The sequence below is a fragment of the Sprattus sprattus genome, assembly GCF_963457725.1.
Source record: "Sprattus sprattus genome assembly, chromosome: 7".
Classification (NCBI taxonomy): Eukaryota; Metazoa; Chordata; class Actinopteri; order Clupeiformes; family Clupeidae; genus Sprattus; species Sprattus sprattus.
In genome coordinates, this window is record NC_137926.1 from 17,343,091 (window position 1) to 17,359,541 (window position 16,451).

The window sequence follows — 16,451 nt, forward strand, 5'->3', positions numbered from 1 at the left end:
GATGGAACGCACACCTGAACAGTCTACCTGATGTTACTCGACAAAGCTGATCCACATGACAACACAGAACAGAATATACTGGAGCTTCAATAAGCCTGTAACTTTTCTAAATGCAAAGGCTGCGTTTGACTGAAAACTTTAAATTGTTTTTCACTCAAGCTGTTTGAGCAATATGACAGAGTTTAGAACCACCCAGTTGTTTTTGGAAAGAGTCCTTCCAAAAGAAAGCCTTGGTGGGAGCGATGACAGATCTCTTGGGGGTATTAATGACCTTTGCAAAGAGGAAGCCAATCCACTACACAGATCTACATGACAGGTTGAGGGGACAGGAAAGCTGCAATGTGTCACTATGGTGCGTCTGGGTCAGGCCTGTCCAAACACATAACCATCCTCATGTGGGTGCTTATTTGACAGATGGCATTTTGAAGGAGGTGAAAAATGTTTGTTCATCATGATGATCATTTAAGAGCATCGTATTTCTGTTGTAATGACTTGCTATGGAAATACTCTGAAGCTGTACACAGAAGGCACAACATACATTGAGCGATGTACCACCATTCATACAGACACACACACACATACTTGGCTATAGTTTTTACAAGGTCAAGGACACACACACACACACACACACACACACACAAAGCACACACACAAAGCACACAAAGCATTGAGAAGGGAAGGAAGAGGTCATATGAAGAGTGAAATAGTAAGAGAAGGAACGTGTACTGGAGGATGCCCAGCAGGTGTGGACTGCCAAATGAGTGACTCATCAATCTGATGGTGTCAAACAGGGACAACAGCCAATGCACAAACACCTCTACAGAGAGGGGGGTGAGGGGGGGGGGGGGGGGGGGGGGGAAGGCATAAAGAAATAAGAAAAGAAAAGTGAAGGAGAAATAAATTGGCCACAAAGTAAGAAAAGAGAGAATAGAAGAAAAGGGGAGAGTTTGACATTAATGGGTGACAAGATAAATAGAGAGAGAGAGGTACTTCAGACATAGGAGTCCTTGCCTCAGGTAAAACAGAAGGATCAACTCTGCTACTGATGACCTCCACAGAGAAGACAGACTGAGGACACAGGTGATGATCTGATCTTTACTCGTCTTTACTACTAACCACATAGACAACATCAATAATGCTATAACTGTCGATGTTACAAATTGTATTAATATTATAGGATGCAATGGTTGCCAATACACTTAGAGAATTTCAAAACTTCTCTCAATGCAAATTACTCAGGAGTACCTATTGTGACTAGTCTCCTAGCTATTCCGCTGCTATCTGCCTGTCCAGTGTGCTTTTGTTGAAGGCGGGCAGTGGACGTGCTGGTCAGGTTGTCCATGGCAAAGGGACGCACCAACGTGTTCCATGGCAAAGGGACGCACCATCGTGTTCCATGGCAAAGGGACACACCAACGTGTTCCATGGCAAAGGGACACACCAACGTGTTCCATGGCAAAGGGACACACCAACGTGTTCCATGGCAAAGGGACACACCAACGTGTTCCATGGCAAAGGGACACACCAACGTGTTCCATGGCAAAGGTACACACACAGGTGTTAGATGGCAAAGGGACAACACACGTGATCCATGGCAAAGGGACAACACACGTGATCCATGGCAAAGGGACACACACACACACACACACACACACACACACACACACACACACACACGTGTTTCACGGCACAAAGGTCTTTGTCTCCCATCGCTCACTTCTGTGTTTTTGCTTCCTTTGCATTGTTTTGTCAGCCACTGGTGGAGATTTCGTTTTACTCTCTTTGCAAAGTTCATTTTGTGTTTATTTATGTATTTTGTGTCTTTTTTATATCTTGTTTATTTTTTGTCCTTTCTTTAAAAAAAAACCTCTTTCTGTTGTTTTATTTATTTGTTTTAAATCTGAGCTGGTATGTACTAAGAGGCCTGACATCAACACACAAATCTTCAAAATAAGACCCTATTAAATTTCCTTCACAGGAATAGTCAAAAATATTCAGATCTATGATGCAGTCAGATTAATTTAGAATGCACCATATGCTATTTTCATGGGTTTAAAGCTTCTATGTGAAGATTTAGTTTTCATATTGATAATGGATTATAAATGAGCGTAAGCAAGGCTTACAAATCCTCATTGTAGAAACCCCCCAAGGTATAATTTGTCCGATGAAGACTAGATTGGAAACACATTGCAACCACCAAATTAACCAAATCTTTACTATCGCACCGTCAGATATATGTCCAATGGCGTACGAAAATAATTTAAAAAAAACTCTGAAACATCATAATGTAACATCACTATTAACTAAAGGACTAGAACCAAATAAGAATAAAAAACTCATTAGAATTAGAAAAATATCGCCCAACAACAAAGACCTAGAGCTGATTAATAAACGTTTTCTATCTTGTCTATCGTACCTCAGTGATGGTGACATGAAAGTCTTATCACCCCTGCTGGGCAGATTAGGGATTAGGGTGATGGGAAGAGCAGGAATTAAAATTCCATTTGCCGAGAGATTTCCTGCAGGTGTTTTTGGGATATACTGTATACAGAGATTCTCGCAGTATCTTTGTCTTGTTACAAAATAAATTGTGGAAGAGAATGTGGTTTGTTAAATTCTATTATTCCACGGATCTTCAGAATGCTGCAGAATGTTCCATTGGTTTGGTGGGCAAAGGTCCAGTTCAGAGGTCCGATATTTCTTTATAATGACTGCTGCAACAAAATGAATGGATTTGTGCTTCCAATTCTTTCAATCTTTCATATCATTCCCGAAAGCAGTTGGTTCACTTGTTCAACTTGAAGTCAACTAGTAATACATTCCTACACAACACCTGAAAAGTTATATTTGCGTAAACAGGTATGTCAAAAACATCAAAAGAGATATTTTGGAGGGATATCTTTTATCGTTTTGGCAAGTAACTGTATAATATGCAGGATTATATTTAGTCCACCGCTGCACATCGGGGTCCTGTTCACCTGATCGGAATTATTTATTTTCTGATAATGACCAGCAAACTATTCATTATACCTTATGAATGACAGGCATGTTCTTCGTGCGCTATGTATACTGCCTTTGTTGAGGAAAAGATAGAAAATGTAACCTGATAAGCGTTAAATGATAGATATTAGATATGAGAAAGCTTCCATGGAAATAAAGTCGTATTTATACATTACATTTATACAATTGTTTTTGGCCACTTGTAACTTTTTTTTCATCTCTTTCTACCCACTGGATCTATTTCCCCTCTTATCCAATCTCCTCTGTGTGTGTCTGATAGATGACCACAGCCAGCTAGCACCATTACCACACACACACACACACACACACACACACACACACACACACACACACACACACATTCTCTGATTCTCCCTCATAAATCAGGTCATAACAGAGAGTTGTGGTCTGAGTACTCAGCCTCCAGCACACATAAACAAAGGCAGTCATTAGTTTCCCGGGGCCCAGCGCACCATCCCAGCCCAGTCAGGAGCAAGGACGCGTGGGCTCAGACAGGACGATGGCCCCCTAAGAATGGAGGCCAGGTCAAGTGGAGATCTCTGCCATTCAATGGCTCACTCAGAGGATTCCATAACCAGCTGTGGAGCAGGGTACTGAATCCTGGGGCCATCTTGGTGATTTAGTTTTGGTAGAGACTAATGTTTTGTAGTACGACACAACACTGAAATACATTCTTGGCTTGTTAGACACACGTCAACTCCCTTGGCAGTGGGGGAGGCAGAGAACGTGCCCCACTTACAGCTCTGGGTGATCTAATGGAACGCAGAACACCTCATTTAACATGATGAGGAACCCCACTGAGAGTGTGGTGTGTGTGTGTGTGTGTGTGTGTGTGTGTGTGTGTGTGTGTGTGTGTGTGTGTGTGTGTGTGTGTGTGTGTGTGTGTGTGTGTGTGTGTGTGTGTGTGTGTGTGTGTGTGTGTGTGTGTGTGTGTGTGTGTGTGTGTGTGTGTGTGTGTGTGTGTGTGTGCATGTATGTTAAAGGAGATCTGTGCCTCAACTGTTTCTTTTACTTTAATTTCAGATAAATAAAGTGTTTGTTGGTGAGTGTGTGTGTGTGTGTGTGTGTGTGTTTATGCGGCAGGACTGACTGATATACAATAGTTATAGACCAGTGACTATGCTGCACTGGCTACCAGAGACAGTAAAGTAATACTGAGGCAGCAGTCTTTGAGGAAACTGAGCTCTCAAGCAGAGACAAAGAAAAAAACACTTACGTGACTTACATGTTATTTTCAGGGACAATTGGCCCAAAGCAGAATGTATTTAGACATATAAGTACACACACACACACACACACACACACACACACACACACACACACACACACACACACCTTTCTGCCCCATGACTTTGTCTCTCTACATTGGTAGTTCTGAGATCAATACTAAGACCCGCAGGCAAAAGGTCCAGTTCTTTAGCTACTCCCACTGCAGAGCAACACACAGACACAGACACAGACACACACACAAACACACAAACACACACACACACACACACACACACACACACACACACACACACACACACACACACACACACACACACACACACACACACACAATCACACACACACAGACACAGACAAACACACACACACACACACACACACACACACACACACACACACACACAATCACACACAATCACACACACACACACACACACACACACACACACAATCACACACAATCACACACACACACACACACACACACACACACATACACGTACCTCAGGGTCTCTGCAGATTTCAGGACAGACAGAGTCCTGGGTGACTCAGCAGGTGCATACAACACACACACAAACACACACACACACACACACACACACACACACACACACACACACATACACACACACAAATGTAAATCCACACAGCATATAGGATAAACACACAGAGTCAGACACAAACCAACATACAACCATATGCAAATAAAGACAATGTAAACAAATATGTATGCAGAAGCTTTTAAGAAACAATTCAGTGGAAAAATGTCCTCAAGGCGCACACACACACACACACACACACACACGCACACACACACACACACAGAAAAAGAGAGAGGGAGGGAGACAGAAGCACACACACAGACAAACACATAATCATACACACACATAGCAGACATTCACCATTCCTCTTCACACAGGAGAGTGTTCAGCAGATGAAACACACGCCTGCTTCCTGGGCACACTGACTCGATCTTGCCAGGGCGATGAGCAGAGCAGAGCAGAGCAGAACACAAGAAAACAAAACGCTCATTACTGACTCTCTCTCTCTCTCTCTCCCTCTGTCTCTCTCTCTCCCTCTCTCGACATGTCTTTCTCTCCTCTATTTGTCTCTGTTTGCCATCCAATTCTATTTTTCCCCATCTCCCTTCATCTGCTTCCCTCTCTCTGCCTTCTTACTTCATCACTTCCATACCACCATGCTTTGACATCTCTCTTTTTTCTCTCTCATCTCGCTTTGTTTATCTTGTTGGCCTCTCCCCATCTTTCCCCCCTCTCTCCAACCTCTCTCTCACTCCTTCTCTCTCTCTCTCTCTCTCTCTCCTCTCCCAGTGTTCTCTCTTCTCTTCCTTCACTCCTCAAGTGAGGTGATTTCTGCTGCAGTGTATTCTCTCCTCCCAGTATATTTCCCTCATGTCACTTTTTAGTCACCTCTGCGATTCCTCCGGTGTCCCAACACCACCCTCTGCAGTGCGGATGTGCTTGTGGGAAATGATAATGAGGGACTTATTCATGTGAGGCATTAGGTACCAAATGTGCGGATGGATTCATGTCATGGGAGCCTGTGTTGTTTTCTTTCCGACCCCCTCCCCTGTCCTCCTCTCTCCTCCTCTTCTCTTCTCTCCTCTCACCCACCTGTTTGTGTTTTATAAAAGAACACGCTGTGTAAGAAACACACCCAGCAGTCTCGACCAAGTCAACATCAAAGGCGGCGGGGGGGGGGGGGGGGGGGGGGGGGGGGGTCTGTTTTCATAATTAGACCTATTTTAACTACTGGGTTTATGTAGCATTCAGGACATTTTTTTAGATTCCGGTTATTTACAAGACAGGGATTGAAAAGGTACATTTAAAAAGTAAATTGACATAACATTTAATAGGAGTAGTAGTACGAGCAGCAGTAGTAATAGAAACAATAGAAGTTATAGAAGTAGGAGCGGTAGGCTTAGTCTATGTTTTTATACATTTACACAGATTTACATAGGCGAAGAATGACTAGAATGTATTATTTATTTATGGGTCTAGCCCCCTCCTTTAGCATAATCCTAGGAGAGAGAGGAACAAGAGGAGACGAGTGTAGAGCAGATGAAAGGACTGCAGCAGAGAATAGACGGGAGGAGAGGTGGGAGAGGAGCGGAGGAGAGGAGAGAGAAAAAAAGCGAAAGGGGTGCAAAGGACTGGGGTGATCACCTGCTGTACTGGCCAGAACAGCACATTTGCAGCTTCAGTTGTCATGGACACAGACTAAGGCCTCAGGGCCACCATCTTTGTCCACGCTACTAATCCATGTGCCTACACACACCCACACACACACACACACACACACACACACACACACACACACACACACACACAGATACACACACTTCTCTCTAGTCTTCTTGTCAACATTCCAAACACGCAAGAGACACATACATACACAGACAAAGACAGACACAGACAGACACAGACGCAGACACACAAAAACAGAAACACTCGCGCACGCACACACACACACACACACACACACACACACACACACACACACACACACACACACACACACACACACACACACACACAGGGACAGATGCACACACACTAGTCGCTCTTGCCCTTCTGTCACCATTCCAAAGGCACACACATCTTCCTAAACAAAGCCAAGTCAGCAGCTCCAGGAATGGATGAGGTCATTCAGACACACCCTTGCCTCTTGCACAGGGTCTATTTCAAGAAAGGCGAGATTCACATCTATAAGCTTCACTATTATATATAGCTATTTTTAATATAACAGCCATAAATACACACAATACACACAATCTCATTTTGAATTTGATCTGTTCCCCACTTTTACATTTTAAACACAGGAGGATGACTACTGTGTGCTACAGACGTGAGTTATAAAGGGTATTAAACAACTCTGTCCAGGAGGTGACGCCTAAGACTGTGCACACAGATCCATCTACTGGAGCTACAACAGACGATGCAGGTGACATTAACTATATCTGAGCCCATTAGGACTGATCCAACACATTTACTTGAAGTGAAATGAAATGCATGACATGACAATTCCCTGTAGACTAATTTAAAACAATTGCTTTTCCTATCATATGAAAGGTCATTTCATTCATGTTTGTCACACATTTAAGTGAGTAAAAGTGACAAGGACTAAAGTTTGACCTGCGCTCACATTTTCAACACCTTGTGTATATGGAGCCACATATCTTCTGTTGAGGTGTAAGGTTAACTACGCAGGAAAGGCTGACGTCATCATAGATGGATACTGTAAATGATTTAAGAGACACCTTCGTCTCCTTTCTCTCTCTCCCTCTCTCCCTCGCTTTCTCTGGCCATCCATATGGGTTCATGTCCTTCACTGCAGTTGAATGACTTTCAGCAGGTCTTCCGGAAAGATCCATAATTCATGCTGAAGGAGATGCCACTATGATACACGTCCAGCTTCTGGATCCCATAGGACCATCTGACGTGTGCTGTTAAGGAACAGGTTTTATGCTCTAAATATATATATATATATATATATAAAAGGTTATTTACAGCAGGCTATGCTCACACATACACAAACCACAAACACACACAGGCACATACACACACACACACACACACACACACACACACACACACACACACACACACACAGGCACAGATGCACACACACTAGTCGCTATGGCCCTTCTGTCACCATTCCAAAGGCAAAAAAACATCTCTACAAAACAGCAAAGGTCTCAGTACAGTTCATCCTATGCCACAAACACATTCCAAATATGAATGCTGAAAACGCTGAATCCCGAAAATTATGAATTCTGAAAAGATTTATACATGACCAAACCTAACATGGCAGCCCTGTGGACTTTCTCAAAGTATACCTAATAATCACTGAATGCCCTTCATGGCTTTCTGAGAGGAAAGGCATGCTGACCACCACACTCTGAAAGCACACTACTGGGAGAATGTGCTGTCCCACTGGCTATTACGCAAATGAATGATTGTACACATTTTTCCCTATTTCTAGATTTTCTCCACATAATCCAGACAGCGCAATAAGCCTGAGATATTCAGAATATCATTTAAATGCAAATTTAAGACTGATTCCATATACAATATACATATACAGTACACTGTATATTTTATTTTTCAAAAACACTAGAATCGCTGATAAGATCGCTCACAGATAGTCCAAATGGTGAAAGTCTATGAACTTGTCATAATTGTGTTCATGAAAAGCTCTGTGTGCTGTGATCTTGCTCTTTAAAGCCACATCTTTTGTGTAAGGAAGCATACAGGTTATGGTCATTCATTAACATGAACCTACAGAAAAAAACTACTTCATGCACAGATGCACAAGGAACTCTCACAGACAGGAATAGCATACATGAATGAACATACAATGGCTCATGCATGACACACACAATCTCTCTCACACTCACACACACACACACACACACACACACACACACACACACACACACAAACACACACACATACACACACACACACTACACAGCCTGGGAAAGAGCTTTAAAGCAACTGAACAAGTTGGCTGAGGTACTGTCATGCACTAAAGACTCCACTAAGTACCAACCCGACCGAAAACAGAAATCAAGAAAGGCTATCAGAGGTCAAAATATTCCAGGGGGACACTGAGCCAACCCACATGCAATACCCCATGCAGTGAGCTTCAGCTACGCTAAGCTAAGCTAAGCTAAGGCTGACAGAACAAGGGGCTTTTGAAAAGAGGCAGCATACTGATGTGGAAGGTGCTTTAAGGACAATACTAACTCCCTTACTGTGTATGCCACAGAGAGTGATGTTATTCAACCAAACCAAACACACACAGAAACAAACAGTAAACAGAACATAAAAGAGTAACTAGGGACCAGAGTGCATGACACAGGCAGCCAGACAGAGACTGTGAGGAGAGGGTGCACTGTGATGAAGCCGCCAGCAGAACAGCAATGAATTAGACTCCATTCACATGCTCAACATCAAGGCTCCGCTTTGATCACCAGCTTGAATTTAAACAAGCGGCTGGCTGGTTGAAACAAACAGCCCTGTCCACCCCCACCCCCTTCGCTGTCTCTTCGCTGCTGACTGATCTTCAAATTCTGCCATTAGGACTAACTAGGACAACTGACTAATATTTTCGTACAAATGATATACTATGCTGTGTGAACCACACACACATGGTTATAAGGGCAAGACTGTGGATAACTTCACTTTTTGCCAAGAACAATCCCCTTCTCCAGTATGAATAAAACCCAACCCAAATTGAATTGAAATAAAAGCACAACAGAGCAATAAAATGCCCCACAACAACCACCCCAATCTTTTTCGGCTCATTCCTGCCCAGGCCAGCTCTGTAAAACGGACGCACTGTGTTCTCATTCCATGGCTATTAGGAGTAACATGCCATGAGACCTACTGGTTCATCAGACCCACAGGCATGAGGCATTTCTGCAATATTAAGGGCAGAAACACAAAGAAGGTTCTGTAAGCCATCACTCAGTCAGCAATGCACAAAACCTAAACATTAAATGGGATTCATGAGAAGAAGAAAAATAAGATAAATAATACATAACACTCTCCACATAGTGTTACAAATGCAATAAGTGAAAGTGTAAAGGGATCCTTCAGCTCAGGGATGACAGGCAGAAACTGAGGGCTGATTCCCACGAGTCCCATTGTCTTGTATCCCTGACTGTTGGTAAGCAAAAGTCAGCCTCCTGTTCTGGAGGGACTCTCTCAATACAGATACTTGAGACCGGGAATAAATTAATTTGGTCCTGATCAAGCCCCATCTCTTCCCATTCACAGGTGCCTGTTTGGACATAACGTTCGTACTTGTTTTTGTCTGGATTCATCTGGTCTGAGCCAAACTCAAGCACGCCATCCAGGGATTTAACATTTGATCTATATTTCTGGTCCAGCCCCAGTCGGCTAACTCTGATGTCAACCCGGCCCGAATCTATGGCAGATGAGTGTCCAGTCTGTTGCAGTGTGCGCTGAAATCTGAGAGGGTCCCTACGGGGCACAGTGGCCCAGCTGGGCAGCCCTCAGGCTGGGCATGACAGCAGCACACCCTGGGTCTTGAGGGGTGGATGCTCTTTCCCCTCTACAGCTGCTCTCTGTAGAAGCACTTATAAAGGTTTTATAAGGGTGCAGTAAACTATTTGTGTAAGACTATAGGTGTTGTTCATTGTATTGTAAACAGAGAAATACTGCCAAGATCTGCCCTGAATAATGATAAATCACGTACCACACACTTCTAAGAGTCCGGAGTCATGCTCACACGCAGACCCACACGCACACGCACACGCACACGCACACGCACACGCACACGCACACGCACACGCACACGCACACGCACACGCACACACACACACACACACACACACAGAATGCGGGCTGCATGGTAACAGGGTGCACTGTGAGATGAACATGGGTATAAAAATAGCCTTGTGTGTATGCATATAATAGCCTGTAGCCTATGCGTGCGCTGCTATCATGACTATTACATGACTGCTGATATATACAGCACAAGCACTTCGCCATGACTGAGCAAACAGCAAGAAACATGCCAAGAGAAGTGTGGATGTGTCATGACCAGCAATTAGAGCTGCTTGACTTCAGTCTGCACCGAAGAAGACAGGCAGAGCAAGAGTGAGGGCTGGAAGCCCATGCAGATGCAAAGCAGGCTCATTGAAGCAACACTATGCAACAATTTGTCACTTTTTGAAGTATTGTTTCATAGGCAACTAGTTTTGGTACCATCTTCAAATTAATTTTGATGACATATGGTCATGTGAAGAACAGATAAACACCTGTGTCTTTCCCACTAGCCATCTAGGATATGCACTGTGTAGTTCTGTGTTCCAGGCTGGGGCACCTGGCAAGAATGGAAGAAAAGCTTTCACAGCATGACATTGCCAGCTATACTGCCAAAAGACACCAGTTTGTGTGTTTGCAAGCTGCTATCAGTGCCAACTGAGCTTTTGATGGTGTTTACAAGTTTTTTTTTTACATGTGTTTCAGGTAGTTAGCGTGCTAGTTTTGGAACAGAACTACATATTACTGCTTTAAGGAGCTCAGAAAACGCATCTGCCTGTAGTATAATCACAACTGTGGTGATACAAAAAAAGGTACCATCATCAACTCCATCTCCATCGACTTGGCTACTGCAGAGTCATATAAAACCTGCAGAATTTGTGTTTCCAAACACCTTAATCTGAAAACAAATAACCAGGTCTTTTGCAATTCAAATACACATTCAGACGGGAGAACACTGGACAGACAAAGACGAGCAGTACTGTGCTTTCTAGTCTCAGATCCCAACGCTAGCTATAGCAAGTTGAGACTGAGTTCAGGGCCTCTTTTACCGTTGAACTCTGCCAGCGCCAGAATATTTATGAGTGGTTGCCTCAGCAGTTTCCACACGAGGTTACATCCAGCTGATGACAGGGCAGGGGAGCCCATACATGCCCTAAGATGGCTCCTGCCTCTGGGGTGACCGTGCTGCCAAAACCGGGCCACAGCGGTCGCTGTGCACCCGCCGTTAGGGAGAGACATCTCTCACACATGATCTCTTGTACCCATGGGCCACTCATGAGCACATGAACCCACTGATCAATACGGCTCTTTCAGCCTAAGTGCGGTATTGACTGGGCCTTGAGGCAATGAACAGGCAAGAAAACGACATCCACTGGGGACGGAGGCTGAGGCATGGGGATGTTACAGAGAGGGTACAGCTGTTCATGTTGAAACAGGGATAGAGAAAAAAAAGAAAGAAAAGAGAAATGGAGATGGTAAACAAAGACAGACGGATAATAGATGTAGAAAAGAAAAGTGGAGAGGGGGAATGGTGGAAAGGAGAGAACGAGATAGAGGGAAATAAATATCTTAATAATGACTGCTGAGGAGGCTCACGTCTCTTTTGACATTCCCTACACTCTCAGAAACAGACTGGCCTGGCATATTCTTCTTTTATCACAGTCGAGAGGAAACACCCAGTAAACAGAACAGTGTGCCTCAGTCAAACACTTTCACATGACAACTGATGCTTTATTTAGTAAAAAAACAGATTCATCAGACAACCCAGAGATAATTCAATAAAGATTATCTAGGGCACCGGTATTAATGCAAGAAGTGCGAGATGCTTTAAAGACAGAGGGACTAATCTATAAAGAGAAGTATGGAAAGACAGATGCAGTGTGTGATAAATGGTGGAAAGACCGGCAGTGCAATAGACTAATTTCCACTGCAGTTGCCCCTCAATATGTATCACAGCCAATTGTACAATGAGGGGGTAAAAGACACCAGTAACAGCATGAGGGCTTTTAACACTAATTATGACCAGCTGAGGAGAGTGCAACGGTCCTGTGCCCTGGCTAATGTTAAAGAGCCGGGGACGACAGAAGCATCCCCGGCAACCTGGCTCCCATCCAGAGGAACCAACGCTTCTTCATGAAAACGCTTAATGTGACACTAGACTCAATACTAAGCTCAGCTCTGCTCCTCCCCGCTATACACTCCCACATGCATACTTAATCACACATACCACACTCATACACACACACACACACACACACACACACACACACATACATGGATAGACACACTTGCACACACACACAAGTCCCTTTATCCCAAAACTGAGCCAAGTATTATTTGTGGCTCTGCAAATTTTAGAGAAAATATGTGTGTGTGTGTGTGTGTGTGTGAGTGTGTGTGTGTGTGTGTGTGTGTGTGTGTGTGTGTGTGTGTGTGTGTGTGTGTGTGTGTGTGTGTGTGTGTGTGTGTGTGTGTGTGTGTGTGTGTGTGTGTGTGTGTGTGTGTGTGTGTGTGAATGTGTGTGTGTGTGTGTGTGTGCGCACACAGAGAGATACAGATGGAGAAAGAGAAAATGTTCATGTGTGAGTCTGTATTTGTGTGTGCGAGTGTGTTTTTGTGTGTGTGTGCTACAAGAATGGGGAGGGGTGTTTAAATGGCCTGCTTCCTCAATTACATGTATTTAAATGGGGATGACAACTGGCCCACTAACAGAGTGACCGAAATTCGGCTGCTGCCTCAGATTATTGGTGCTGTGCTTCACAAGGCCACACAGGGCAGCGCCCCAGACGCCTGAGCACCCAGACGGAGAGAGACAGACAGACGTCCCATATCAAACCTATGTGTGTCACAAGCCATTCACACTGTTTGGTAGCAGTTCAGAACAAACTGTGAACAAAACAATGGTCCCAGATGCTGCCCAGATGCATTAACAAATGCTGTTTGTTAATTATTTCTTTATTCTAGTAAATGCATACATATAGGCAAGCAGTCATACACACACACACACACACACACACACAGAGGGAGAGAGAGAGAGAGAGAGGGAGGGAGAGTGAGAGAGAGATAGAGATAGAGAGAGATAGAGAGAGAGCTTATCTGTCATTTCATAATCAACATAGTTAACATTATTACGAGCAACTTATTAGACGTTGGACTGCATCAAGCAATATACACAATGCCTTTATCAAACTCGATATATCTGAATGCCTATAAAGCCGCCTACAATACCACATGACAACACCGAAACACTTCCATGAGACGCAGTCGCCTCCGATGATGCATTGCTCTGGACCCCACCGCAAACTGCGCTCGGACTGCCAACTTACCTCCTGCAACTGTTCTAGCTCCCTCTTTAGTGTCTCCTGCTCGGATTCCAGATCCGCGTATTGCTGCTTCAGCGTCTGGTTCTCCTCCAGGACCACCAGCCCACATTCTGCAGCCCGAATCTTCTCCCGGTTCGCCTCGGCGAGCTCCCGGGTCAGGCGCTCCACCTCGGCCCTGTACTGGTCCAGCGACTCCCCACATCCTCCTCCCGCTGCCATGGCCCAGGAGTGCCCGGGCTTTCCCCTTGACGTCCCGGTACTGGCCAAACGGAGAGGCGGAGGCTACGCGGTCCTAAACCCAACCCTACACTCCCCCTCCCCTCCTCAGCGATCGTGCAGAATCAGCTGGGGTAGGCTACTGCAGACCACCCAAAAATACTGCTCCGCTTGGGATGGTGATTTTGGCGTATTATCTCCTGGATACAGATTCCTCTAGAATGATTTGAGGACGTTATTAATAGCCGCTGTTAGACTTCCAGATTTGTTCTGATATACGCCAATAATACAGAGCCTACATACAGTTTGGCGCTCTCAAGGAAGGACACGCGCCATCTCCCCCACTTCCAGAGAGGCAAAGCGGACTGAAGTTGTGTCCAGCCCTCGGTCTGTGACGTCAGGTCGTCTCGGTAGCATCTCCACAGGAGCCGGAGATAAAAACCAGGCCAAAAATGAATTAAGCTACAATTAGGCTACGTTACGAAATCCACAACACCATCAAAGCAATATTGCTGTTCTAAAAACAACTGCCAAATTACATTTAAGAAACTAACGCTGTAACAGGACTGTTGGGTTGTGTTTTGAAATGCCGAGGACATAAAATGTAAAGCCCTACCATTTTCCGTCAGATAGACATCTGTTGAGGTCAATCAAAATAACAAATCACTAGTGTAAGCCTACACAATTTGGTTATGATACCTACCAGTAGCAAATGGGCCTAAGGGCTAATTTATACTTTCATACATGACGTAGTCTAGTATCATAAAGTATCCTTAGATTTTCCACACATAGTTAGGCCCATCAGGTGACAAAATTAGGCTATATTAAATCGACAGAATGATCAGTAAAGATTTTGTGAAGGGAATGTAGGTGATGACATTCTCGGCTCAGTGTTGCCACCTGTCGGTTGAATAAATCACTCACAAGCAAAAGCAAACCATATTTCGGCCTACAATGCTAAACTCTGAGCTCTGGAGTCAAGTTGACAGTTTTTCCTGCTGTCGGGGTAGTTTTTTTCTCTTCTGGAAAACACTCTCTAGTGCCACTACCTGGTTAGCAATGCAATTGTTCCTGACTTGCATTCATCTTCCCTTTGTGATTTAGAAAGTAATCATCACTGTCACCACCATAACTTCAATCAATGTATTTAAAGACATTCATTGCAATTATACTAGTTGTTCACTGGAATTTGCGGTGAAGGTCTAAAGTGTGTCTGTCTCTCTCTCTCACCTGCAGGATCAGTTAATCAGTCACTGTATGTGTGTCCAAGGTGGGACTCTGGGGATGCTCACCTACTAAGATTTCAGTACCAAGTTAACAGAGTGTGATTCTCTCACTTTTTCAGCGCATGTGCATTTGTGTCTGACTTAGTAGGACGTTATGTAATTCAGGTGACATGACATGACATGAACATATTATTGGTGTGTTGTGGTGCATCTCAAAGTGGGCCAAAAGCAAATGCCTGATGTATGTGTTATGTCTGAATTTGACATTTTATTTATTTGTTTATTATTATTCATCTATCTCAAGGGGTCAAAGCTCGGTCTCTTGGAAAATGTAACACACTCTGAAAGAAATGCTTTCCTAAGGCTTTCTTCTTTCAGAACAAACTGTGATATGGGAACGTCCATATGCAAGAGTATATGTTTTAAAAACAAACAGAATTAAGAACTGGAAGGATGAGAGATACAGAAGAAAATAATGAAAACCATTGAGATAAATCTTTTTGACAAAAAGAAGACATCCATGAAGTATTTTTTAAGCATTTTCATCGCCATCTAGTGGTACCTGTTTGTACACCAGCACTCCATATAACCACACCTTAGTTATAAATGATGTCAGTGGAGAGAAAGAAAGACCAACAACCCCCCAGCCATGTGACTGTAAGGCTATGACCTGACAAGAAAACGTGTGCTCGCCATGGTATGAGCGGGAAATGTGTGCCCCGTGCCAAACCACCTCATGTGCCTCCAATTTCCCTTATCTTCAGAGTGGTTGATGATGGACTTCACTTAACACAATTATCTTCTCAGGAATGACTGAATTACTGGCTACTGCACGAGCAGTGATTTAGGCTGTACACAGCACATTCACCCCGCACGATTCTACCCCTGACATATATCCAAAAAGGGCTGCCATGCTACTATAAACCGTATGAATCAGTTGTGGCACAAGCAATGTATTGCCAGAAGAGTGTGATAATGTATAATGGGAACCGCTGTTTTCATTGATGGTGTGGTAGCTTGGTTAGTCTATTACGAGACACATGACATGGGAGAGATGGGCTTCCCAGATGGCCGCTAGTTGTGGAGTGGATAGCCCTGATCTATCTCCGTCGCTT

General features: G+C 44.0%; 1 protein-coding gene across 1 annotated transcript in view; it reads right to left on the reverse strand.

Annotated features, from left to right (window-relative positions):
- Positions 1 to 14,113, reverse strand: part of bicd1a (bicaudal D homolog 1a) — a gene marked incomplete at both ends in the record, with an annotated part of 42,706 nt that extends 28,593 nt beyond the window's left edge. The window contains one exon of the mRNA XM_080841840.1: positions 13,898 to 14,113. Coding sequence (XP_080697966.1) covers positions 13,898 to 14,113 — 216 coding nt within the window. The remainder of the gene's footprint in view (positions 1 to 13,897) is intronic.
- Between the last annotated feature and the right edge of the window lie 2,338 nt (positions 14,114 to 16,451).